Below are 26,524 nucleotides of genomic sequence, written 5' to 3' on the forward strand. Positions count from 1 at the left end.
ACATGTCTGTATACACTTTGCTATTCAAGTCAGAGTGCTTGATAAGCTACCGATTTGTTGACTAGAATCTAAGCCTGTGCCTAGGTATCTGGGTGCATATACATACATATACAATATACATAATATACATACGAGTATATACAGAAGACAGACATGGCATACACAAGACGAGTACAGCATAAGTTTATTGTTTATTATTCGATTTGTCGAAGTTTTATTGCAATCTGTATTTGTATTGTATTATAAAATGTAATTGTACGCTTGTACGTCTAGATCTACGCGAGCGAGAGGAATCGCATCCATACCGATAGGGATATGCACATACATATTTATAGGAATTACAGGCATAGACAGAACTTGGCCGCAAATCGATTTGTAAATTATAATATAAAATACAAATAATAATTATAATTCTAATCTAGCAACGCTCTCTGTTTTGTAAATCTTAACAAGTTATTTAAATAAAATTTATTTAAAATAAACAACATCCATAAAATGAAGTTTAAGCGATAATTGCTGCTGTTCCCTCTCTCTATCTCCCTCACTTATTGTTTTCTCTGTCGGATCTTTATTTGGTTATTTATTCTAATTGTGAATCGAATTTTTACACAGTAGTTGAAAAAATAGAATCACTCTTGATCTCAAGAAAAAGATCTCAATCTCAAGAAAGTGGATATACAGAATACATAAAGTCATAAAGTTAGCCTAAACGATTAAAATCAGCTACCCAAAAGCCGAACGAGCAAGTAACCATTCAAACACATTCAACTTTGTGTTATGTGGCTTGCTAGCTTTCTTTCCTTTTCCTCGTAGCCGCACTTCATCTATTCATTCATCCTTGGCGGAGCCGGATTCCTCGCTTGCCTTGAAGATAACTTCCTGGATCTTGGTGCGCACATATAGCTTGCGGCTGAGCGACATCTGGCGCATGCTGGGCACTAGGCTCAGGGCGAAGTAGTAGTCGTCATCCTTGCTATGCTCCTCGTGGTTCTGCTGAATTATGTAGCTCAACTGCTCGCTGACCGTGGTCAGGCGGTCGATGGATGTCTCCAGGTTGTTCTTCAGCTGTTTGGCCGCGTTGACCGTGTTAGTGTTTGAGGCCACAACAGTGGCCACGACTGGTGCGGCGCTGATGGTGGAGCGGGTCTGGACGCTGGGGTTCAGCACGGTGACCTTTGCGCCAGACTCGAGGGCAACCTCCTCCTCCATGACATGTATGGGGCTGTAGCAAAGCGGATCTTCGCTGTAGATAATGTCCTTGATGTCCTCGCTGATCTCATCGTTTTGCTCATACTCCTCCCACTTCTGCGGGAGTGCTCCAGCCTCGCCTACATACGACGTGGACTGTCTTTCAATCTTCGGCTTGGCTACATGCAATGGCTCTCGCAGCTGCTTGGCCTTGGTTATTCGCACGGTTTTCTCTGCAATTATATGTATGCGATAGAGTGTTTGTTAATAAGATATGCGATACATTGAAACTCGTCGAAAAACATCAATAGCCACCAAGAGATGGTAGTCCTCGATAGTTTACCCCAAGTCGGTCACATCGAGCCCAATAGTCGATAGCGCGTTCGACCTCCCGCCCAAAATGGCCACTTGCTGATAACTGTGTTCAGCCGTTGGTGATAGTTGTTTACCTTTTTTAATAATGGGAATAATTCGCCCTTGGCGGCTCTGCACCGGATTTACGATCACCTCGTCGCTGTGCTTGTGACGCAGATGCGTCCACAAATTGGTGGTATTGTTCCCCTTCAAATTGCTGGCCATGCCACCACGCGATATATTATTACCGCAATAGCGGCATATCGCAAAGTTTTCGCAATCCTCGTTGATGTCGTAGTGCTGCCACACATTGCTAACACGTCCTTTTGGCATCTTTACTTTCTAGTTATGAATTAATTCGTGAAAAAGTAAAATTTTCTCTACAAATGAAAATGCCGATTATATTAGCGTTGCTGGCGTCAGTGTTGTCCAATGTGTTGCACCCGTTTTAGTGTTGCAAACCGTAAACAGTGTAAGGGAGGAAAAACAAAGAAAACAAAAAAAGGCAATACAAAATAAAAACAATTTTACTGAATAGAAAAATATAAATGCGCTCGATTATATTAATTTTCGGAATATACATTATGGCATCATGGCTCACATTTAAACACAAATATGTTCCGTTTTCTATTGATGGGCAACCCTGACAGAGGGAACTGGCAGAATTTACACAGGCTAATTGGTTTCACTTATGTGTGTATGTGCACATGCATTCCTGTGTGTATCTATGTTTTTCACCACCCCCCCAATAAATTGTTTGTTTTATTATTTGCAGCACTTTTATTAGCTAGGAACGGAGATGTGCATATCGGTCACAGATTACGGTACTGCGAAGAGGCGGTCTCTGATTCTATCGCGATGGTAATGATCCGTGCCCCGTCTATTACGGACACGGTGGGCACGGGCACGCGTGGCAGTGAGGGGACGTGCGTGAATATATCAGATCCTGAACTTACCGTTATTTGAGTGCAAGCACCTGTGCCGGAGTAAGCTTCCAGTGCCAGTCTTTCCGCTATAGGACAGGAGATCTCCACAGGTTTTACAGCAGGCGTAAGGCTCTATTTTGTCGTCGCAAGAGACTAAGTTAAAAAATCTCCAGACGCAGCTCTTTGTGTTTCTTGGCTCAACCAATTTACACCGCTTGTCGCCCGACTTCAGGAGGCTCCGGAGCTCCGATTTCTTTTCGACGTGCATTTCAGATATTGGATTCACAACAAAACAAAACCTAAACCAAATTATAATATCCACACAAATACAACCAAAGCACGCATGTCACGACATTCAGTCACGCACAAAACAGTGCTGCAAAGTTTGTTGGTTTTGTTTCGTGCAAGGTGTACAAGAAACGAGGTGCCGGCAAACATTCCGTTTCTGACGAAGTGTGGAGGAAACGTATGCCAATCCTCTGCAGGAGGTATTCTGAAGGGCCTGCAATACAAATTTTAAACATTTAAAACATTAAGGCCTTTGTAAAATGGGGACGTTGGTGGGCCTTCTTGTTCGCTGATATTTGGACATTCCGATCACATCAGCTTTCCAGCGTGCAGCAGATGAAAATAATGTTCTTGAAGTGGTTGACTTCAATTTGCAATACATTCTATTAAAATCTGCGTTCAGGGGAAATATGATTTGAAAGTGTTTTATCACAATCAGTGTCGATTGTATTGTGTATCGAAAATGTTTAACAGAGGAAATAGTGCGCGCAACAGAATGTTATGCTCTGTCATTGCCCAGCACTACCAGTCAGAGAAAAAATTTGTAAGAGAAGAAGCTGGTAGCTGTTCGCGATTTTATTAATTTAAATCTAAATTATAGTATTAAACATAGTTACTTATGCAGTGAAAGTGAGCGCGAATCGTGTGAAATGCATATAAGTGTCATAGAAAATATAAATCAGTGCGGAATCAGGCAAAAATGTGCGTAGGCCACACACACATACATAGCTTTTTCGGTCATCACTCGCCCCATACGCCGTGCCCTCCAATGAGAGCGAAGAGCATAACATAACAGTAACAGTTCTCAGCACCAGTATTGGCAGCGTATCGCGCACGAAAGAGAGGCAAGCTGCAAGGCGAACAACAACAGCAAGCAAAAGAAAAATGTTTTCATTTATTACTGTCGGCAGAGGCAGGAAAACATGCAAATTGCGAAAAACTGCACAAGCCACCGTCATAATTATACACTAACTAATCGAAACGCGTTGCGTGCGTGCGGAAAAGTGCGTCTGGGTGTCGCCTATGCGACGAAATTGCAACAGCTGATGCAGCATCTTAAGCCCTCGCAACTCCGACAACAGTCGACTGTAAGGCCTTACAGTATGTTATGGCCCCACTTCTTCAATTTGCTGCACAGTGGAGCAAGGCAATCCCCCTTGGGCCCGCGCACTGCCGCCCACTGCCTAGTGCGCCCCACTGAATGATTCACATTTTTCTTTTGCTAGTTTTCCATCGTCTTTGGCTGCTTAAATAAATCGTTTGCTGCCTGCCTCTTGCTGCTGCCAATGCGTGTGCGCAATTAATCCTCATCTCAAATGCAGTTGCTAAAATGCCAATCAAATTATTCCGTTGTGTTTTTTTTTTGCTGTCTAGGCTGAAGTGAAAATTCCAAAAGAGAGGCGTCGTCCCACCAAAAGAAAAACACAACACAGCAGCGACGACGACAGCGTAATAGGAAAGTGTAGAAAATAACAAAAGGAAAAGCGTGTGGAGAGAGAGAGTCGCAGAGTGTGTGAGAGAGCAAAGTGAAGTGCCAAGTGCAGCGGGGACTGGGCGTCGGACAGCCAGCCGGAGTGTCATCCGTTTTGCCCGCCGCGCAGAGAAAATTTCGTAGACTCGGGTTGTTGCACCGTCATCTCCCCTCATCTGCTGTATCAGCAGCAGCAGCAGCTGCAGTCGCCGCCGCATCCAACAGCAGCACCAGCAGCGTATAACCGCCAGCATGGATGCCGCCGAATCACAGGAAATACGACAGGTTAAACATATTTTTAGCCTTTACTCTAAGCCCCCGCCTAGCCAGGGCGATTGTGTGTGCCTGTTTGATGGTGTGTGTGTTGTGTGCCAGTGTGTAGTATAGTTACTATTAAAAATATGCTCATACTCGAAGAAACACAAACTAAATAACGCGGCTCTCATTAACATTCCGGCGTTGGCTGAGCGGAGCGGAGCGGAGCAGCGTTTACTTCCCACCTACTCTCTTTGCCAAAATGGGGAGCTGAGTGAGGTAATGCGAGTCGCCGTCTCCGTCGCCGCTCCCACTTGTCCGCTAGCTCCGTCAGGCGAGCGTTTTAATATGCGACCGACACCTACTTAACATTTGACTGGTTTTGATATCCGCCACTCATTCAGGAGCAGGGTATATTGTATTCGAGAACAACATTTTCAACATTTAATCCACCAGAGAAAAGAATTTCATTCTGATCCGCCGTCAGAATATCTCTCGCCTGTTGCATTCCATGCATTTTCCAGTTGGAATATAGAGTATCCCATAGTCGGAGACGCTCTAAAGTTGAGTCCCAATGCAAACAACAATTGCTGCTTGGGACTGGACCAGGTTTTCGAGGATGGGGAGCGGTTTGAACTTCGGCATACAACAAAAGAAACTCCCATTCATGAAAACTGCAACAATCGAAAATTGATTTTGAAGCCGGAAAATGGAACCTTTGTTATCGTTTTCCTCTCTTTGTCTCTCTTTCTCTCTCTCTCTCTCTGTTCGTCCGTGGTAGCTGCTGTTGCATGACCTAATCGCTAAATACAAAAAAAAAAACGGCTTACGCATGCGAAAGGCAGAACTAGAGAGAGAGAGAGAGAGAGAGAGAAAGAGTGACGGGTTGGGGCACACTTGCGTGTGAGCTCACAGTTTTTGGGGCCTCCAAATCGAACCATTTTTCTTGTTTATGGCCAACTCCCTAGGTAGAAAGTTGCCGCAGATTATCGACTCGCCAAGCCGCTGGCTGGCTGCCTCTGTTCTACAGTTCCACCAAGCAATTAACGAATTATAATCGCTCAAAAACAGAGGGAGAAAGAACAACAACAACGATCAAGTTTAAACCCCAGTAAGACCTGAGACCAGAAACCTGAGTCCACTCTCTTCTCCGTTTTCTTTTACTATTCGCTTCTCTCTGTCGTAGCATTCGGCTATCGGCTGGAATGTGGAATGCCAAAAACAAATAGCCAGCGCAAGATAATGAAATCATAAAGCCCACCATTTCAATTTGTGACATTTGAAACAAACAGAAAAAATAGCCAAAACTTTATTACAAACATATGGAAGATGGAGGAGAGATGCAGATGTATGTATGGTCTGCCATCCATCTCTTGATGCCAGATAATCCAATGGTGTGGGCGTCTAAACCACCAGCTGACCTTTATTATAATTTTTCTTCGAATTGTTTACGCTGGTCTTTTTGAAATTTGAGTTTCAGACATCTCGCCACAGCTCCCATCCGTCCACCAGCGCCCATCCTCATGTTTTTACAATGGATCTGCAAAGTGCAGCCAGAGTTTTTCCGTTTCGTTGCCCATTCAAATTATGCTTTGGACAGTTTTTTCGCCTCAGTGGGGAGGGGAGATAGAGCATGCACAGCTCTTGCCTAGGAGGCAGACTAAACCGGTTTTCCCTCCACCTGTTGACCAATTCGCATAGCTGGACGGTCTACGACCTACGCCAATATATCGTGGCATATCAAAATGCAATGTTCCAATGGAATTTTTGTTATTTTGTAAAGAGCTTTTAATCCACCGAAGCAAACCAAACTGTCAAATGGTCTACAAAAGAATGCTTAGACCACCAACTGTCATGGAAATGGTTTGCTGACACAGTTATTGATGACTTCATTCATGTCGAACTCTTTCAGAGAACCCGTTTCAGATTTATGGAATGACAAAGATACAATTTAATGTTCAAAGAGAACTCAAGGTACTAGGTACAAAAGGTACTAGGTACTGGGCAACAAAAGTATAATATTTGATAAACGATTTGGTCCTAAGATCTATAAAAGAATGAACAGTTCAAACTCTGCGCCCTTCCCCCAAAGAAATGAAAACAGTCACTTATTAGATTCCACCGAAACACGCACTGTATTTATTATATTATCAATTCCTTATCTGTAAAGTAAACAAGAATAATCTATATTCACACTGTCATAATTCCCGAGCCTCAAGTGAGGATTCCCTACTACTACGATAAGGAGATAAGTTTCTTCTGCTCGAAATTTAAAATTAAATCAAATTACACACGATTCTTATCAGTCGGAGACAAGCGGACATGTGTCCCATATGAATTTACCCAGAGATAACACAAATTGAGACATTCTTTTACTTATGTATTTATTTCCCTCGCCTACGAACAACTTGTTCGCTCGGTCTGAATCTGTGACAGTTCCCCTCTTGAGAACTCTTTTTCGATTGCCTTCTGGCATGCCCGCCCAGTTTCAATTAGAGCCAGTCCGCTCGGATTGAAGTTCTCATTTGTGCAATAGCACAAATTATGATTATGAGTGCAACCAGAAATGGAATGGTTTTGGCTGGCGAGAAACACTGCAGCAGCACTTGAGACTGTTCTAAAAACGGAGCAGGGAAAAAAAGAAAAGGAAAGAGTGGAGGAGACCATGAACAAGTCTAGCTGGACAAGATGGGGCGTCTTTCATGCTGAGTGACCATCATCATCCATTCAGCCAAGCAAGCAGCAGCAACAGCAGCAGCAAGCATTCCTTTCCCCAAAACAATGGAAGGAAGGGGGAACCGGGCGGTCGACGGTCGGCGCACGCCAAGCCAAACGCGAGCGGGTTTATCGAACTCATATTGAAGATTGTACGCATGGCTTCACACAGACACAGACACAAATGTAGATGCAGATACAGATACTGTTGCAGCAAAAGGCACAGCTATAGATTCAAAAGGCACTTAAGAGTGTGCTAGTTAATTGCCAGGCAGAGCGGCGTCATTCCATACACAGAAGATGCAGTTATAATGCATTGATTACAGCGGCACAACTTGGCCTTGGCTTTGGGAACGGAGCCAGAGGTGCCCGCCCAGCCGGAGATTGAGGGGCGTGGAAACTGACGGACGAACAGAATGACTGACCCAAGATTTTTTCTCACGTTATCACAATAATTCTTACACAAATTTACACACACCTTTTGTTTTTCTTTCCCATCTTTGGGACAGGCTCGTCAACGTGCTTCCGTCAAGTGGCTGCTCTCGAAGGCCTTCAACAATCGCGTGCCGGACAACCTGAAGGAGCCCTTCTATCGCGACCATGAGAATCAGGATCGCCTCAAGCCCCAGATCATTGTGGAGCTGGGCAACGCCACGCTCTACTGCCAGACGTTGTCCAATCTGTACTCAGATCCCAACTACCAAAGCTTGAATCACTGGTCAATAATACAGACGCTAGCGCGCAAAGGTGTGCCGGTAGCCGAGTCCTCGGACATGCCCATTACCGAAACGGTATTAATTCAAACGAATCCGTTGAGAATTGTGAGTACCCAAACACTGACACTCCCCCGAAAGAGCCTCCTCCCCTAATTCCTCTTTTTTTTCTTTTGCAGAACGCCCACATGTCTGTGATAGAATCGCTGATGGTTTTGTATGCCAAGGAGATATCATCGGGTGACCGCATCATGTCGGCCATCAGAAGGTGAGCGGTGTAACATCTAACACTCTGCTGGCTCCTGGCTAACCTTTATGTGACTTTCAGAATATCTGGCAGCAATTACCAGACGCCTCCTGGCCAAACGTATGAGCAAGCTCTGCTGGCTTGGATTTCGCATGCCTGCGCCGCTCTGAAGAAGCGCATCATCAAGGAGGTGGAGACAGGAATGCCCGATGAGAATGTAAGTTGATCTTTACCTCTTGTCGATAAATAATAACTGGAAGAATATCTTTGTTGCAGGGCACACGTCTACAGACGCCGGACATACCGCCAGTGAGGGACTTTCAGGATCTGTGCGATGGCATCTGCCTGGCGCTGCTCATTGCCTACTACTGCCCCAAGGTGGTGCCATGGACGAGTGTGCGCATTAACTATCTGCCCGCTGTCGAGGACTCCATACACAATATCCTGCTCGTGGGCAATTTCTCACAGAAGCATCTGCCATATGGCGTGTTCCACATGACGCCCGAGGATGTCACCTTTATGAGGGGGTACAGTACCCAAACGTAAATCATACAAAAAATGGCAATTAAATATCTCCTTTTTTGTGTCTTGCAGTTCGATGAAACTGAATCTGGTTCTGCTGCTCACGGATCTGTTTAATCTGTTCGAGATACATCCGGCCAAGTGTGTCTGCTATCCCGGCATGGATGGTCAGGGTAAGTGGAGAAGTTCTTTATGGATTCAACCTATCCCAAAACGCTGCACCGCATCGCATCTACCCTGATCCCCTCTCCCGTCCAAAGATTGGCCTGCCTAATGTATAAGTATCAGTATCAGTCCGGGGCATGCCTTCTCGTCTGTTCTTCTGACAGTATCCTTCGCTCTTCTTTGTTTGCCTTTTGTTTTTGTCTTTGTTTATCTATGATTTGCTCTAAGTTTATGCTCCCCTACCTGATGATGAAGTCAAGGACGGAAATACTTCACCACAATCGAGTCTAAGCTGAAGATCCGCCTCTAAGTGCATTATTCCACCTGTTAGGGGAAACCATCTAATTGGAAAACCAAACAAATTACGGCAAAAAGTCACTCTTCCTGCGGTTCCGCAATCAATCACTAGAAACCACAAAAGTATCCACTCAGAAATTATCGCATCATAATACTATATAATTCTCATTATATTCTCCTCACCCTTCAACCATTTAGAAATCAATGCAAAAACGTAGTGAAATTCTGTATAATTATCAACGGTTGCCGCTTAGACCACACAACAAAGTGGCAGCCGTGGATATGAATATATCCCTTACACCCCCTAAAATCGAACAGCATTAATGACAATCGAACAATCTTCTGTAATTGATTCTCTTTCTTTGTTTATGTGCAACAACAACAACAAAAACGCTTCCTCTCTTGCCACTTGTAAACCGCAAAACAATCTACCGATAACTTGGGTCCTAACTACACACACACACACACACTTACAACACCCACACACAACACACACATATGTTCAACGTGCAACATGCAATGTATTTCTCGATCTCCACCCTCTGCTCCACCCGACGCCACACCACCCACCGTAGATGTCATCGCCAGGCGCACCTTGGGCGCCAATGAGCACGGAATCTGCCACAGACGGGGCCTCACAATGCAGCCCGTTATGCCCATACCCGATCTCCGCAGCGATCTCGACCAGCCGCCCGTTGGCTCGCCCTCGAATCGGCCGCCATTTCAAGGTTTACTTCAAATTTTCAATCAAACTTTTTGCGAGCATTTTCTGTGTACTCCAAAATCCCGTTATATTTATGCCCAGTTTTTATCCCCCTCTGGTTTTTCATGAATGTTTGTTTGTTGTTTGTTTGTTTGCTTGTTCTGCTGCCCACACTCATTCTGTTTGTTCGTTCGTTCGTTTGTTTGTTTGCCTCCATTGATCGTTTCTCGATGTTTACCCCCACCACCAAAAAGAAATATTAACAACCATTTAAATGTAGCTTAAGATCTAAGGTACACCTCATTGTCTTGCAGCACTCTCAAACTGAAGCATTATTAGTTTGTCTGTAATGATAGCACAAAAATCATCTGAACAATCAGTAGATATGCTGCAAATGATGTACATTTTTATTCACTGAGCACTTGAACTGACAGAAACATCTTTCAAGCCATAGACAAGAAATAAAAAGTTAAGTTTTAATACGGTGCTTCAATCCTAATGATTAATGCACATACCTGCATCCCGTCTGCTGAATGAATGCTTGAGAATAGCCAAAAACAATTTACATGTCGTGTGCATGACGATAAACATTGATGTTTCACCTCAGTGTTTCTGATAAGGGTCTTTCAGTGGTTGTTGCTGTTGTTGGACTGCTCCCAACATGATAATTGATAAGTGGACAGTTCCCAGTATGGGTGGAGTTTGTGGGGGGACTTCTGCATAATATTCTCACACCATCCACGGACTGAAATTCACCCAATGTAATGCTTTTGCCCGCTTCTTAACGCAATTCCCAAAAATTATTAAATAATTAATGGGATATATGCAGGTGCATTTACCTGCCCGGTTTCATTGTTTAAATTGAAAGCTGAACAAATTGATCAAATATTTATTTATTTCTCTCTTTTTTGTATTCATTTTTGTTGATGTTTTTTTTAGTTCCGCACTCGAATTCATTTAGCGGCGGCTTAAATCGTAGATCCACCCCGCCCAATGAATACCAACAGCAGCAGACTGTTGCTCAAGCAAATTCGAATCATTTCGATGGTAATCAAGGCGAAGGTAATTTATTTATTATTATTATAATTTTTATTTTATTTTTAGTTGAAAATGCACCACCAATAAAGTACAGAAAGATATATTTCTCACTCGTTGCCATTTATTTGTTTGAAATTCTAATTTATATTTTTAATTTTGTTCTTTTTCCAATCCTTCCTCCCCAAAACGATACCCACACATGCTCACTGCCTCCGCCTGCCTGCCCCGCTCCTCATCGCGATTGTGCGAATGTGCAGCCTTCGTCGTGCACAAGTCGCGTGGCATCACCACACTCTCATCCATGCACTCGCAGCAGCAGCAACAGCAGCAGCAGCAACAACACCACCACCACCATCAGCAACAGCAACAGTTCCACCAGCAGCAACAGTCGCAGCTACAGCAACAGCTACAGCAGCAACAGCAGCAGGAGCCCCTGGTTCCAGCTCGCTTGCGTCAGGCTAAAGAAAAAACGAATGTCGAGTCCAAGGCGGATGAGAGAGGTTTGCTTGCCCGCTTCTTTCAGTCCACTTTAGTTATTGTTTGAGTCTCGTTTTTATGTTTTACTGCGTCTTGTATGTGGCTTCAATGAGAGATCATTTGATAGCCAAAGCTTAGACCTCAAGTCCTTGATTACCACTCTCTCTTTAAGGCCACATATAAGCCTTATACTTTATTTAATTTGAGTTTACTGACTAACATTAACTAATTTACGTTTATTTTTCACATTTTAATTTAATTCGGAATTTATATTTGTTTAATTTTTGCTCTCAAGGCGATTTTGTCGCTGCGGGTCGACCAAGTAACTGGGAACAGAGCCGGCGGCCAAGCTTTGCAGGTATGAGCAACAACACAACAATAGCCACTGTCGTTGGTAGTGCTTCTTAGTAGTTCCAGTAGACTGTCATTTAGTTTGTGTTGATCCATTATCCTTACGTTGCCCTTCTACTCTGTCCCCTTCCTCTATCCAAATCAGCGTTGAGGGTGAACTTCTAGAAGCAAACTAATCCTCTACTCAATGCCAATTTCAGGGCGTCGCTCGCGCAGGAACTCCTCCAGTGAGGACTCCCAGCTGACCATCGAGAACTTTGGCGGCTCCCAGGATCAGCTGAACACCTTGGGCGGGAGATTCGATCGCGAACGGGACCGAGACAGGGAGAGGGACAGGGAGCGGAAGTTGTCAAACACCAGCATAGGTGAGTGCAATTGAGATAAGTTCTTGAACGATTGAACTAAGAATTGATTTCCTTTCAGCTGAACCCGCTGTGGCCGTGCGTTCCTCCATTGCCGATGCCCGAGGCACGCTGCAGCTTGGCTACGACACGGATTCGGGCTCGGAGAAGCAGGACCGTGAGACGGAGAAGTATTCAATGCGTCGGCAGGCAAGGTAGTCTACGATTATAAATGTCACAAATGCATCACCAGCTAATGCACTACTCGCTTTCGCTTTAGCAGTGTCGACAATGTGCCCACGGTGTCGGCTCACAATCTATCGAATGCGAGCAGCCCCTTGCCGCAGGCACGGAACAAGCAACATTCCAGCAGCGACAAAGACTACAGCAACAGCGTGGCGGACACCTTCAACGATGCGCGCTCGAGTGCCTACGATCCGGAGAGCACACCGGTGCGCAAGTCCTCCACCAGCAGCATGCCAGCAAGCCCAGCAGCCTGGCAGCTGGATGTGGGCGATGAGGACATGCGCTCGCTAGAGAACGCCTCCAAGCTGTCCACCATTCGCATGAAGCTGGAGGAGAGGCGGCGCCGCATTGAGCAGGACAAGCGAAAGATCGAAATGGCACTGCTCAGGCACCAGGAGAAGGTAGGCCTCGACTCGAATGTCATCTGTTTATTTTTTATTCAAGCTGAATATGTGTTTGTATTATGATTAGGAGGATCTGGAGTCATGTCCGGAAGTAATGAAGTGGGAGACGATGAGCAACGAATCGAAGCGTACGCCAGACATGGATCCCGTTGACTTGGACAAGTACCAGGTGGGTGAGGTAATCATGCAAAGTGCGACCATAACCATTACCCCTGCCCCCTCTCAACCGTCTTCTAACTTGTGCTGCCCCGTGTGCAATCAATTTATTAATGTCTAACGCCTGTGTGTCTCTCTTTTCCGCCACTTTCTGCCATACTCTGTGTCTGTGTGCCTGCTTCAACATACCCCAACATACTCACAAAACACAACAAACACTGAAACACTCACACGACCACGCCCACGCCCCACACTAATCCGCACCCAACGATCCACACTGAACAACAATTAACAAATGCTCGGGAAATGTATGTGGAACGCGTGCAGCAAAGCATCGCCATCATGAACATGAATCTGCAGGATATCCAGCAGGATATCCACCGCCTGGCCACGCAGCAGAGCCAAATGCAGGCCCAGCATCTGCAGGCGCAGCAGCTCCTGCAGGCCCAACAGATAGCCAACATGCTGAACCAGGTAAAGCATCCATGCATTCATCCAGCCACACGCAACCCTCAGCCACCTCCCGTCGTAGCATCTACATTTAAACTCCCCCAGCCACATACCTCTGCTGTCGACTAACACATTTTTGTTCTTTGTTCTCGGTCCGGCTACGCCACCACCCCTTTAACTGCATCACCCAGCAGCAGCAAACATACGGCTCGCAGCAGCACCTGGCTGACCACCACTACCAGCAGCAGCAGCGACCCATGCAGCAAAGCTTTGGCTCATCGCCGCATCTTCCGCAGGCCTACAATGCCCCAGTCAGTGCGTACAGCTCCCGTCCGCCCAGCCGCGATCCCTACCAGCAGCAGCAGCAGCTGCCGCAGCCCATGGCCATGCCCCAGCCGATGCAGTTCGTTAACGAGCATGGCCAGTACATGTCGCCGCCGCAGCCATCTCACTACCAGCCGCAGAGCATCTACAGCGACAACGGAGCGGCCTACAACAACCACTCGCCCCACTACGGAGCGGCTGCCCCTCCGCAGTACAGGAGCAGTGTAGTCTTCGATGACTATGGCCAGCCCACGAATCACTTCTACCTGCACGAGTCCTCGCCACAGCCACAGCCGCAGGTTCATCCCCAGCGCCGCACCTGGGCGCACTCGGCAGCCGCCGCCGCCTACGAGCAGCAGCAGCAGATACAGCAGCCCATGGTTGATGTGAATGCGTGGCAGACGCAACAGCACCAGCAGCAGCAGCAACAACAGAAGAAGTCGCAGCAGACCTGGATGAACAGGCCTCCCTCCAGCGCAGGAGCTGCGGCCCAGGGCAGCTTTATGCTCCACCAGAACGGTGGCGGAGGTGCTGGTGGCAGCGGTGGCGGCGGCGGCGAGCTCCAGCATCTGTTCCAGGTGCAAGCCTCGCCGCAGCACTCGCAGCGCCAGTTGGGCGGTGGTGCCAACGGGGTGCAGAGACAGCAGTCGCTGACCAATCTGCGCGACAATCGCTCGCCCAAGTCACAGCACGGTATGGCCATGCCCATGCAGCAGGAGGACATGATGGCACCGCAGAGCATCTGCTTTATTGGCGACGAGGAGGATGTAGACGAGCTGGAGCGCAACATCATTGAGTCTATGCAGTCCACTCGAATCTCTGACTTTGTGCTTCAGCAGCAGCAGCAACAACATCACCACCAGCAGCAGCAGCAACAGCAGCAGCAGCGTCTGCAGGGGCACGGTGGAAGGGGCAGCAGTTCGGAGGACTACGACAGCGGGGAGATGATTTCCAACAAGTTGAACATCACCAGCGGCAATCTCACCTACCGCATACCTTCGCCCTCGCGTCCCTCCATACAGGCAAACAGTTTCCAGGACCCGCGCGACAGCGAGGAACAGCCCGCAGAGAAGGGTTTCTACATCTCCTTCGACGACGACCAGCCCAAGCGGCCTAAGCCGCCGTTGCGCGCCAAGCGCTCGCCCAAGAAGGAGGCTCTACCCTTGGGCAGCAGCAGCAGCGGCCGGGACAGCGTGGATCACCAGACTTTGCTCAAACGGGAGTCCCTAAGCCAATTGCACAACAACAACAACAACAATGGCAGCGATGATGGCCACAAGTCAGCGGGGGCCAACAGGCACAGCATCCACGGCCTCAACCACTCCAACAGTGTCAAATCGCCCGGCAATGCCACCTACAACAAGTACACGGACGAGGCGCCCATCCAACTACGTCATCTGGGCGTAACTGGTTCGGATCCATTTGCCCACGAGTCACAACCCATGCAACATCAGCAGCAGCAGCAACAACAACAGCAGCAACAGCAGCCCATGTCACCCACGCGACTTCAGCACAGCAGCAGCAGTGCCGAGGCGGCCAAGAACAAGGCGCTGGTGATTGGAGTCGATGCCACCAACTTAGATCCGGTAAGAATAAGCTTCAAGATTTTCTCAAATGGTTTCTAACATTATTCTCGCAGGAGTCTGTGGATGAAATGGAGCGACGCAAGGAGAAGATTATGCTGCTGTCTCTGCAGCGGCGACAGCAGCAGGAGGAGGCCAAGGCGCGCAAGGAGATCGAGGCCTCGCAGAAGCGGGAAAAGGAGCGCGAAAAGGAGGAGGAGCGCGCCCGCAAGAAGGAAGATCAAATGGCGCGACGAGCGGCCATATTGGAACAACACAGACTCAAGAAAGCCATCGAAGAGGCCGAACGAGAGGTAAGCCAAGAGCCAGAACATAGATTAAACAGAACAAACTGACAATGTATCGTTTCGTCTTCGCATTTGTATAGGGTAAAACCCTGGATCGGCCCGATCTGCATGTTAAACTGCAACCACAGTCATCTAGTGCAACGAACCCGCGACTACGGCAGCAGCGCACGACACGTCCCAGGCCCAAGACCATACATGTGGACGATGCCAGTGTGGACATCAGTGAGGCTTCGAGCATCTCTAGTCGGGGCAAGAAGGGCTCCAGCTCGAATCTAACCGGTAAGAGGATAGCTGGAAAAAGGATCGGATCAGCTCTGTGGCTGGTGTTCGGTTGCTGAAGCCCTCTCTTCCTCCTCCAAATCACACGATTTAATTTCTGTTGATTTATTTGTGTACAGCGCCTTATTTAGATATGATTTTGTTTATATTCTTGTTTGCCCCTTTGCTAATTTGTTGAACCTTTTGTTTTCGTTTCCGCTTTGAATTTGCTTAGGCTACGGTCAACTAAGCTCAAATTCAATGAAAAGAGATTATTACAGGGGCTCGCAAGACTCCCTCACAGTGAAAGGTAATTCTTTCGTTTCCTTTACTCTTTTGTTACAGCATTTGATCGTATCATTTGTCATTGTTTATCTCTAAGTTTATGCATGTTTAAGGCTCTTTAAGTTGATTTATATTTAATGGTAGAATTATTATTTGATTTGCACGTAGTCCAATTTAGAATTACCTATGAAATGATATGTATCTTGGACCATCTTGATATTCTATTTGATAAGTTATAACCACTAATCTCATTCACACAGAGTCGCCCGATGATTATCCCAGTACAAGTTCAACTCCAATTGGGCGACGGGGATCCTATAAAACTTCCAGAGGTTGGTGATGGGTATAACAAAACACACTCACACACACACACACACACCTATTTATGTAGTTGTATTTCGTTTCGTTTTATTAAGTTTTATTGTTATTCCTTTGATTTGTTCCAAAATCGCATTCAAACACCGCAAAATAATATAACAACGATAAATGAATGCCCGCCGCGTTGCTTACATTTTGTTTAGCTGTGGCTTGGTCTGACAAGCTTTTGACTAATTCGATTATAATTTAATTGTATTTTAAAGATTTATCGCTATGGAGTCAGTCGAACTCCACCTCCAGCTTACAACTAATCCAATGCAATGCCAACTAATGCCAGGATACCGCGCACTCTTAGAAATAAATAATGCACACGGGGCGCTTAGTGTGGACCGAGGACGCGTGCGGGTTTATGTAGCATTAAAATTTACACATACACCTTGGTTGGGGCTGCGGTTGAAGGGACTTAAGTTTGATTTACGATATTTTTGGATTGTACCTCATTTTGTTGTTAATTGATATCCCCATCCATTGCGAACATATATCTATGTTGAAACTGTATAATGATGCACCACCACTCGGCATATCCCTGTCGGACCTGACCTACTTGCAGAGCCAGCAGCCGTCGAGCGGGGCCGCACTCTGTCGCGTATCTCCGTCGCTAAGGGGAGCACACTTAATTTCCGGGGCCGAAAGTCCAATTCGCTAATGAATTTGTGCGGTAAGAAGCGTTCCACAGCTACAACAGCTACAAATCAAGCTGCTTTCCTTCCACCTCAAATATACTCTATACTCTACTCTACTCTATCCTTCCCATTACGTATCTGTATCTATCTATCTATCTATCTATCTATCTGTATGCTTATTATCCTCTTATTCGTTTTGAGTATTCTTCTAGTGGTTTTCTTTTGGGTTTAACTTGTAACTTTGATCCTTGTCCTTGTACTTTGACCCTTGTCCTTGTACTTTGATCTTTGCTTTGGTGGTGAGACTTTTGCATAAGTAATCGTTAATCATTTTCCTTTTGGTATTTTGGTTTTTATTCAATGTTTCATTTGTGTGAATTGTATCATTATAATTGCTGTAAAATCTTAAGTGATTTTGATTATATTTGTGCTTTCGTTTTGCATAGTTTTTCCACTGCGAAAATTCGGTTTCTATTGTTGCGGTGGTGGCGGTGGTGGGGTTGTCTGGGTCTGGGTCCCTCTTCAAGCTTTTTTCTTGTGTTCGTCGGCTGTTTGTTCGGGGTGTGGGTTGGTTTCCGCTTTTAATTCGCAACAGGTTCTGGGCATACATGAATCCATTTTGTGCGATTGGCTGTGAGAAAAAGAAACATGTGAATTTTGCGAACTAACTCCCACATTCATGCATAAACAGATAGATACGCCTGCACACACATCCACCCATACACACACACATACACACACACATACACACACATTTCCATCCATCGATACACTCATCTGTAAACCTGTTCGATGCCTAATTTTAAGTACATATCTCTAAATGAAGGATCCACGAAATGGCTTAACTAAATTTTGTGCACCCATTCTCTTCTTTTATTTCTCTTTCTTTCAAATCAACCTTGACTAAAAAACAAAACAAAAAATCAAATCTTGAAATTAACAACAACAACAAAATGCAACAATTTATTAACCAACTCAAAACGCAAATCATCGCTCGATCGCTCGCTCGTTCGCCATCCATCGCCGTGCTCCCTGGTGCTCCTGACTGGTGACTAACCAAATGCATCCCACCCATCGAACGGCCACCATCTGCATGGAACTGCATGGCCCGCCTGTGTGCTCTCTGATCTGTGTACTGTGCTGCATGTGACCGATCCGCTGATTGACTCTCACCTCTCTCTTGCTTGGCGGCTAGACACAGATTCGGGACTGGGACGCGCCACACCGCCGAGGCGCGCACCCTCGCCTGGAATGGGCGCTTCAGGTAGGCATATGCCATCCCCCTCTGGACCAGGCTCTTTGCCACCAGGTTTGATATCGAAACGTCGCGGATTTGATGACGGATCCAGCGATTTCTCATTAACTCCGAATTTTAACATGGAATATTCGGGTTTGTATTTCCACAACAACAACAACAACAACCACAACAACAAGAAAAACCATATCATACCAAACAACTTCAAAAGAATCCTCAGTTACAATATATAATCACATCCACCAAAATCCATACACCTTTTGGTCATCACAACCCGCATCTGTCCACATATATTCGAAACGCCTCATAAAATATGATATGATTTTCATTTGAATCATTTTTCGTTTGATTTCGTTCATTCCATTCAATTGGCATCCGTATGCATCTTGTGTCCACGCCACCATATGATTTTTTCGACATACACATATGAGTTCTACATAGATATACGAGTTCTAGAGGGGCTGCCGGCAGTCTGTAGAGTCCAATACTTGGTTTTTTCCTCTCCTCCCATGTTCCGTCAAATCCACGACTTTCGATTACCAAACGAGAGCCGACAAATGTTTACCCCAGTGATAAATGTAGACAAAACACACAACACCCAAAGTGCTTTCTAATACCGAACCCCACCAGATGGGCCCAATTAACCGCTTCACAATTATAAACAAAAAAACTGCAAGCTATTTTATTATTATTGTTGTTTTTATATATTTTCTATACACGTTTATTTATTTTTAATAATTGTTTGTATTAATTGTTGGAATTATTTGCATATGATACTAAATTAGGCAACATTCAATTCAGCAAACTTAAAAACTTTCCCATCTCTACTTATAACAGCAGTTTTTTTATATTTTAAATTTATTTTATAATTTTGCATTCGAGTTGAAAACTATTCCCAAGTATAAATCGTAGCTTTGCTCATGAGAATAGAGCCCAAGTTTTAGCTCATATATTGCACGTAGCCTGCACTTCGATGATTAGATGATTACAAGATTCAAATATATGAAACAAAGCTTGCCATTGACACCTCCAAGTAGTAGAGTGATAATCCCGCATCATGATTTGACACACTGCTAACATGAGGCGATTTGCATTGACAGGTCCAAAACTCTACAAGCAACCAGCGGCCAAATCGAATCGCGGCATTATACTCAATGCCGTCGAATACTGCGTGTTTCCGGGCGCCGTCAACCGTGAGGCCAAACAGAAAGTGCTCGAGAAGATAGCACGCTCGGAGGCGAAACACTTCCTAGTACTCTTCCGAGATGCGGGCTGCCAGTTCCGTGCTCTGTACAGCTACATGCCCGAGTCGGATCAGGTGACCAAGCTGTACGGCACCGGACCTAGTCAAGTCGACGAAGTCATGTTCGATAAGTTCTTTAAGTGAGTGTCCGAACATTAATCTGAGGCATATTCTTACCTTCAAATCATTCTTTTGCAGATACAACTCAGGGGGCAAGTGCTTCTCGCAAGTGCACACCAAGCATCTGACTGTCACCATCGATGCCTTCACAATACACAACTCGCTGTGGCAGGGCAAGCGGGTGCAGTTGCCCAGCAAAAAGGACATGGCGCTTGTGATCTAAGTGCAGCGGATCAGAGCGGAGCGGAGTCCGAGCCAGTGGGCGCTTGGCGCTGTTTGGCCGGAACAAAACTATTCTACGACATTGCGCATTAAGACATCTATGGAAACATAACGTACTATAACACGAACCATGAGATCTTTCTATAGCTCACGGTGGGGGATTTATGGCGTCATAGAGGGGGTGGGACACTCGGTTTAAACCACTAATAGCACATGCTTGAGGAACCAGAAATCGGAATTTACAGAACATTTTGTAGTGAGTAAACGATGTGCGATTGAATATTACTTTCAATGTAAAAGCATATTATGTATATCCGCCTAACCGCCTAAGAATTTAAGCAGCATTTGCAGCAGAATCGTGTAATATGTAAAACGCTGAACAAAAATGGAATGGATTGGAATGGGCAAAGAGCAGACAACACAACAGGCCCAAAGAATGTAATGAAGCCCCATGAATAATTGTATTTTTGTTAGTTTTCGTGCAGGATATTCAGCATGTCGCAGGGGAAGAACAAATGTAGGAAAAATCACTTTTTATTAATTTGTTTTATTATTTTATATTGTTATCAAGTTAATCATGTGAAATTTTTCATGGCCTTGGGCGGGCGGATATTGAATTGTGTAAAATGAGGCCGCAGCCAAAGTCGACTCTAATTTTAATGCCACTAGCTATTTATTTTAACACTAATTAATAATTACTTTTTATGCGTATTTAAAAAGGAATAATAATACAACTAATATTTAAAGATATCTACAATCTGTACAATATGAAAGACTTTTGACTGCAACACACAGAAATCGAATTGTCGCCTCAGATTTCCCCGCAAAGTCAGATTCGTGCGCATTCAGTGAGCGGGACAGTCCGGCTCTAAACAAATGCATTTGAAGAGCTCTTTAAGTTAGTCGATCTGCACACGCATATTCCTTTTTTTATTTGGGGCTAGTAACCGTAACCTCTGTTCTCCTCGACTGCGGCATCAGCCAGGGAATTGACATCGGCAGCTGCCATCGACTTTACCTACTTGATTTTAACTCTGTAAAACCGCATTCGATCAGCACCTTTTAGACCGCTCAACCGTTCACCTTCACCCTAGTCCCTTACCCCACACTCACCCTGTTTTACAAATGCACCGATCGATGATTGTCAACGCATGCCCCGTATTATAGTTTATGGAAGGCACTCTGCTGTAAACTCTTGATTTTAAATGATATTAATATTTCGTAGCCAGGCCCCTTTTTTTGTAATTGAAAACTATTAGAGGCGGTCGAAACTAATAGCGGGGCGAATAACAAACTCAACCTTGAACCGCCATTACGGGAACGCTTCTGATTCTGTCTGAACGAGGCGAGTGTATATGAAAGCGTGGGTAGGCGCGCAGTTACGCCCTTGGCGTGATTGGGCTCCATATTAATGAATAATATTAATGAGATCTAAACATTATTATATGAAATGTAATAAAGTTATTGAAAATGATTATTTAACAAAATGCCATTGGTGTTAAAAAGTTGGCTTACAATTTTAAATTATTTATTATCCATCTTAAAGGTAAATTCTACGGAACTTTTACATTTGGAAATCATCCCGCATATCGTTATAGCGCAGCACGTGCTCTTTGATCTTGGAGCCGTCCACCCATGTAACAAAATCTTCCAGATTTCTGGAGACAAGGAAGGCAGGATCCTTGACCATTTCTGGACCCACACGAACATGGCCGTGCTCGATGAGGTCTGTGGCGTTTTTTAGGTTCTCGGACATTCGCACTGCAATAAAAAAAAAATGTTAATAGATGATAATAATGGATCTGAATGGCTTGCACTTACGCTTTACCATGATGACAGGCAGGCGGCGACGGCAAAAGTGACTGGCCGATGTCTTGGCCGCCGTCTCCAGGGTTAACAGATCGTTGGATACGCCCATGGCATGCAGCTTGTTCAACAGCATCGTAGTTGACTCGGCCTTGAATGGATGTGTGGCATCTAGCTTGGCTATTTTCTCGGCCAGTTCCCGAATTTCCCTAGATAGTTTATTGTACCTGCAAATGGACACACAATATATCCAAAGCTAAGGCACAGCCATGCTGGGGAACTCACTTTGTATAGTCTTCGCGCTTTTGTATGTGATAGCGGCGCAGTATCTTGTTCTCCTTGCCGCTATTGTCGACTTTCCAGGTAATAAAGTCCACCTTCTTGAGCAGTTTCTGCTCGTGAAATTTAAGCTTACGCACCATTTCGTTTGTTTCTTTTCTTTTTATTCAATGACCGCACATGTGCGACGGCTAGTGCTGGAAAACGCAGGCAGCGTTTGTTTGTCACAGCTGACTGTAGTGCTGGAAAGTATCAGTAGAATGCAAGACAAAAATCATATCAAAGAAAATTAAATTAGGAAACAGGGATAATACACAGACTTTAAGATAGCTGCGCTCGTCATGACATCCTCAATGGATGAGGAAATAACTATCAATCCACCCGCAACCAGCGATGAGGACCCGCAGGCCGAAGAACGACTTGGTTTTGTCCGGGAGGTTGGCGCCCAAGCTGTCTGGAGTCTGTCTTCCTGTAAGCCGGGTAAGCGCTTCCCCGTTCATCTTATCCTGCATCCCAGTGTAATGTTTGGTATTTAGGATTTGGTGTGGAGCGACTGCGGGACAACATCATGGACACCTACTGGCAGTCAGATGGACAATTACCGCACCTGGTCAACATACAATTCCACAAGAGGACAAACATCAGCCAGATCTACATCTACACCGACTACAAGCTGGACGAGAGCTACACACCCTCGCGCATCTCCATACGATCGGGCACCAACTTCAACGATCTGCAGGAGTTGCAAGTGATGGACCTTGCAGAGCCCACCGGCTGGGTGCAAGTGCCCATCAAGGACGGAAATGTGAAGTCCATACGCACATTCATGCTGCAAATAGCAGTCATTTCGAATCATCAGAACGGCCGGGACACACATATGCGTCAGATTCGCATCCATGCCCCCGTCGAGGGCAAACACTATCCCCTTGAGCTGTTCGGCAAGTTTGGAACTGTGGATTTTCAGAAATTTGCCACCATTCGCTGAGGAGCAAGCCAATCAGGATGAGTAAGAGGTTTTATAGTCTTGTATTTTTGTGTATTTTAACTGCTAAAATGCAACATTTAAAAGGTTACTTTAGTAATTTGTATTCAAATATTTTTGGTGTTTCTAATTAAATGCCCATCACTGTATACATATATAAATCAATTGCCATTTATGTATACCATCGCTGAAGCTTAAGTACAGATTAACCACTACTATTGCTGTGTTAAAGTATTATTGTTACGGTTTCTGTTGATGCGTAACGTGACGTGCCAACAAAAAGCTGGCTGCACGAGGCCAATGCATTGTCGTTAGTGATTAGGTGTTGGTTTTCTTTGTAGATTTCAGCGTTTTGTAATGATCCTTCTCCTCTGCGTTGTCCGGCGGCTCGCATTCGTAGGAGGCCTTCATCAGCAGATTCTCCGAGAGGGCTTCCGCCTTCTGCAAGTAGGCCACCACACTTGCCATCTGCTCGTAGGGACATTCCAGCTGTTGCCACTTGTAAAAGTTTCTCAATTGCGTGCCAAAGAGTCTGCACTTCTCAAAGTTAATGTTTCCGTCGGCCAGTCTGTGTTTAAACAATAACAATATATTATTTATTCTCACTTCAGCGGTCATCCGCAGGTATTACTCACTTTGTTTCGTGGCTTTCGTTTATGGCATGGAGGTCCTTGAGGAACAGCGAGAAGAACGGTATGATGGCGCGCTCGATTTTGTTGGCCGTCTCACGCTCCGAGCGCCAGACGGCTGCCTTCATGGTCGATCGGTAATTGAGGAAGTTCGAGCTGGGATCCATTTGATGTTCCAGTCCCTCGAATTTAGTCGTCTGCACTTTGGCCCACTGAAGCATTGATTTTAGCATTAGTTTTTAGTTAGAAAAAGTCCTAGACATAAAGGATCTTACAGTTTTCTTGAGCCGGGCTATGGCAGTCAAGTTGAGGGCCGTCAGAATGGCCATCAGGCTGTTGAAGTTGCCCGTGTTGAAGCACTCCAGGGCGGTCTCCACCCAGAAGTCAATCATTTGGGCACGATGGGACTTCTTGCCAATCTGTTGGATACAAAATAAATGCAATTGGTTCACTGTCCACTGCACGATGTCACCTTCGCGGGCTCACCTTCAGTATTTCCGTGGCAGTCAGATAGCTCAACTGATTAAACCACTGCACATAGCTGGCGATGGTTACGCGGCTGATGCAGTTGGAGCCCAAGGTGCCTGCCTTGGTCTGCGACATGCACAACTTGAGTTCACCCTGGGCAAGCATCTCGACAAACTCCTCCAGCCGTATTTGCGACACGTAAGCATACTCGATGGCATACAGTTGGTGGGACAATTCGAAGGGGTTGCTACAATTGTTGAGCACATTGTCCGTCTTGTAGACGTTGGCGGCGAAACGTTTCAATGACTTAATACTGCTTTGTCGTGCCAGGGAACTGCCCGAAGACTGCTTGGCCAGCAGATACTGAAGCTGTGCGCGTCCCCTAGCCTCCCGCTGCTCCTGTGACTGAGAGATGTCGTCTAGGAAGTCGGCCAATGCCACGTCTTTTCGGTGCTTTTCCAACTCCTGAAGCAGCGCCTCGTTGCGAAAGTCGTTGGGACAAATGTTTAGCCAGTGCTTCAGAAGCCTGAGCAGCGTCTCCTGTGTGCCATGGCACTTGTCCACGAGGCGCGAAAGCAGCTCTTGAGTCGGCAGGAACAGACGGCCACAAACCAGAAATGTGAACTCAATTTCTTTGTTCTGGCTGCTGGTCAGCAGGCCAATCAGTGAGTCCAGGCTGCCGGACTTGGGCATATCTTTGGCGTAAGCTGGCGGTGTTTGGCAATCAACGGCTACTACGTCGCATGGCTCTGTGATTTGCAGATGGGTGTTCTGCAAGGCAGCGGATTAGAAATGCAAAAACGAATGTGAGCGGCTGTAAGCTTACGAGTATGGAGACAGCATCTGCCTCGGATGCCGAGCTGGGAATGTCACAGTACATGGAGTCTGTCAGAGTGTCGCGGGCATGCGACCAGGGCGCACTCATGGAGACGCTGTGAAAGAGGCCGTCATGGCCAGAGTCGCAGCTGCTTATATTCGAGCTCTTGTCGCCCACTGTGGTGGATGAAACGGAGCCAATCACCTGATCCGAGCCGGTTATGGCCGAGCTGGAGGACATAAGAGAAGCATTTGAGAAGGTTTCATTCAGCTGACGGCCCAGAGGATTGACCGGACGCTCGTCCGAGTCGGTGGCCTGCGAGCCCAGCGTGGAATTCGAGTTCATTCCATATTTGAGTGCGTTTTCGGGTGTGGCTCGAGCCAGCGCCGAGTGCTGCTTGATGGGCTGCCAGATTTCCTTTTGATGCGACTGATGATTGAAGTGCTCCTTGGTCTCCACGGTGCGCTCATCCAGGATCTGTCCGTTGCGAGAGACCAGCACCTCCTCGGTGGTCGTTAGGGAAGACTTGACTGTCAGCGACGTTTCCACCTCGATGGGCTGTTGAGCCAAGCCAGCCCGGAACAGCAGCTGATTCAAATGCTCCACCGACGGCATTTGTCCATCGAGCAGAGCTGCCTTGATGGCCCGGGCATCGTCCGCAGGGATGCCATCCAACTTGACGGGCACACCGTTGATCAGCAGCACCTCCTCCTGCTGCACGGAGGACGAGGTCTCGCAGTCCACAATCTTCACATCCTTACCGAAAAGAGATTCTACAGCATTCATAATATCTTCGTCCATGGCGGTTAGTTTAGTCGTTAGTCGGGGTGAGACGAAGGGTGTAGACAATTAGGAGGTTGACTTTGGCTGTGCGCGCGTGTCGGTTGGTTGGTTGGTAAAATGCTAAATGACCCTGCGGGGTTGGGGGCTCTTTGGATTAAAGTCTATGCACATGCATTATCGAGAACATTTCTGGAAGAAGGAAGGCCGAGAGATTAGGATAAACATTGGGATACAATCGAGAGTATAAAATACATGAGACACTGGACGGATTTGCAAGAGGGTGACAACGCCCACTTTCTCAAAAGTGGGCTGGTGCTGGTCCCGCTGTCCAAAAAGCATAATTTTGCCTCAGACAAAAAATACACACCTGCAGGAAAAATGCTGCTCGTTGGCCTTCCACTTGACGCACAGTCGCCATTTCTCATGGCAGTTCCCTTGAGTTGCTCATGAACTCTCCTCTGTCACTCCTAATATCGTTAAATTTTTGCCAATTGATTTAATTTTCAATTTACTTTTGTTATTGTTGTCAATGTAGGAATCAGTGTGACCGCGGAATTATCGGTCAAATACACCGACAGACCCTCGGAAATAAATCGAAATATACCCTTGCTTTTTCAAAATATACTGTAAATATACCGGGAATCTTAAATTATTTTCCTCGAGTTTGATGTTCTATTTAATATTACGAGCTAGTTAGGAGTCTCCGCTCTAAAACTACAATTTCATTCGATTTATCAATCAATTCTCCACAAGAGTGGCTACTTTTCACGGTTTCCTTTTCATGGAATGTTTCCAAATGAAGTTTAAAACTAAAAAGGGCAACGAACAAAAATAGCATAAAACGTTACGTGATTGTTGTTACAATTTGTTGCTTG

At 45.8% G+C, this 26,524-nt stretch overlaps 5 protein-coding genes across 55 annotated transcripts; 2 read left to right on the forward strand and 3 right to left on the reverse strand.

Moving 5' to 3' along the window:
• Positions 1-212: 212 nt before the first annotated feature.
• LOC117583962 lies at positions 213-2,808 on the reverse strand. Of its 2 annotated transcripts, none has more exons than XM_034272675.1 (2): positions 2,499-2,808; positions 213-1,421 (listed from the first exon to the last, which is right to left on the reverse strand). In XM_034272675.1, exons 1-2 carry the CDS (start codon positions 2,734-2,736, stop codon positions 829-831), a joined length of 831 nt encoding a protein of 276 aa, XP_034128566.1. In that variant the 5' UTR covers positions 2,737-2,808; the 3' UTR covers positions 213-828. The 2 variants fall into 2 exon arrangements, with proteins under 2 accessions (XP_034128566.1, XP_034128558.1); XM_034272667.1 differs by lacking the exon at positions 2,499-2,808 and adding an exon at positions 1,638-1,989.
• A 498-nt stretch (positions 2,809-3,306) lies between these two features.
• On the forward strand, positions 3,307-20,651 carry LOC117589093 (patronin). 50 transcript variants are annotated; one of them, XM_034280734.1, is made up of 25 exons: positions 3,307-3,458; positions 4,131-4,512; positions 7,707-8,018; positions 8,090-8,178; positions 8,239-8,374; positions 8,434-8,684; positions 8,752-8,852; positions 9,717-9,869; positions 10,784-10,906; positions 11,140-11,382; positions 11,655-11,717; positions 11,911-12,075; positions 12,134-12,266; positions 12,332-12,698; positions 12,769-12,879; positions 13,185-13,331; positions 13,499-15,217; positions 15,271-15,507; positions 15,582-15,780; positions 15,995-16,069; positions 16,305-16,376; positions 16,973-17,080; positions 18,241-18,435; positions 19,401-19,683; positions 19,742-20,651. In XM_034280734.1, the coding sequence occupies exons 2-25, from the start codon at positions 4,480-4,482 to the stop codon at positions 19,884-19,886; spliced, it is 5,460 nt and encodes a 1,819-aa protein (XP_034136625.1). In that variant the 5' UTR covers positions 3,307-3,458; positions 4,131-4,479; the 3' UTR covers positions 19,887-20,651. The 50 variants fall into 50 exon arrangements, with proteins under 50 accessions (XP_034136625.1, XP_034136722.1, XP_034136653.1 ...); XM_034280831.1 differs by having other exon boundaries at positions 18,241-18,309; XM_034280762.1 differs by having other exon boundaries at positions 18,247-18,435.
• A 732-nt stretch (positions 20,652-21,383) lies between these two features.
• LOC117589373 (U3 small nucleolar ribonucleoprotein protein IMP3) lies at positions 21,384-22,166 on the reverse strand. The gene is made up of 3 exons (XM_034281287.1): positions 21,977-22,166; positions 21,707-21,918; positions 21,384-21,646 (listed from the first exon to the last, which is right to left on the reverse strand). The coding sequence occupies exons 1-3, from the start codon at positions 22,111-22,113 to the stop codon at positions 21,450-21,452; spliced, it is 546 nt and encodes a 181-aa protein (XP_034137178.1). The 5' UTR covers positions 22,114-22,166; the 3' UTR covers positions 21,384-21,449.
• Positions 22,167-22,207: 41 nt separating this feature from the next.
• On the forward strand, positions 22,208-23,113 carry LOC117589365 (anaphase-promoting complex subunit 10). Its single transcript, XM_034281275.1, has 2 exons — positions 22,208-22,450; positions 22,507-23,113. The coding sequence occupies exons 1-2, from the start codon at positions 22,312-22,314 to the stop codon at positions 22,953-22,955; spliced, it is 588 nt and encodes a 195-aa protein (XP_034137166.1). The 5' UTR covers positions 22,208-22,311; the 3' UTR covers positions 22,956-23,113.
• LOC117589324 (ras-GEF domain-containing family member 1B-B) lies at positions 22,985-26,203 on the reverse strand. The gene is made up of 6 exons (XM_034281168.1): positions 26,017-26,203; positions 24,876-25,838; positions 24,068-24,820; positions 23,857-24,000; positions 23,588-23,793; positions 22,985-23,520 (listed from the first exon to the last, which is right to left on the reverse strand). Exons 2-6 carry the CDS (start codon positions 25,665-25,667, stop codon positions 23,271-23,273), a joined length of 2,145 nt encoding a protein of 714 aa, XP_034137059.1. The 5' UTR covers positions 25,668-25,838; positions 26,017-26,203; the 3' UTR covers positions 22,985-23,270.
• Between the last annotated feature and the right edge of the window lie 321 nt (positions 26,204-26,524).

The sequence above is a fragment of the Drosophila guanche genome, unplaced genomic scaffold (assembly GCF_900245975.1).
Source record: "Drosophila guanche unplaced genomic scaffold, DGUA_6, whole genome shotgun sequence".
Taxonomy (NCBI): Eukaryota; Metazoa; Arthropoda; class Insecta; order Diptera; family Drosophilidae; genus Drosophila; species Drosophila guanche.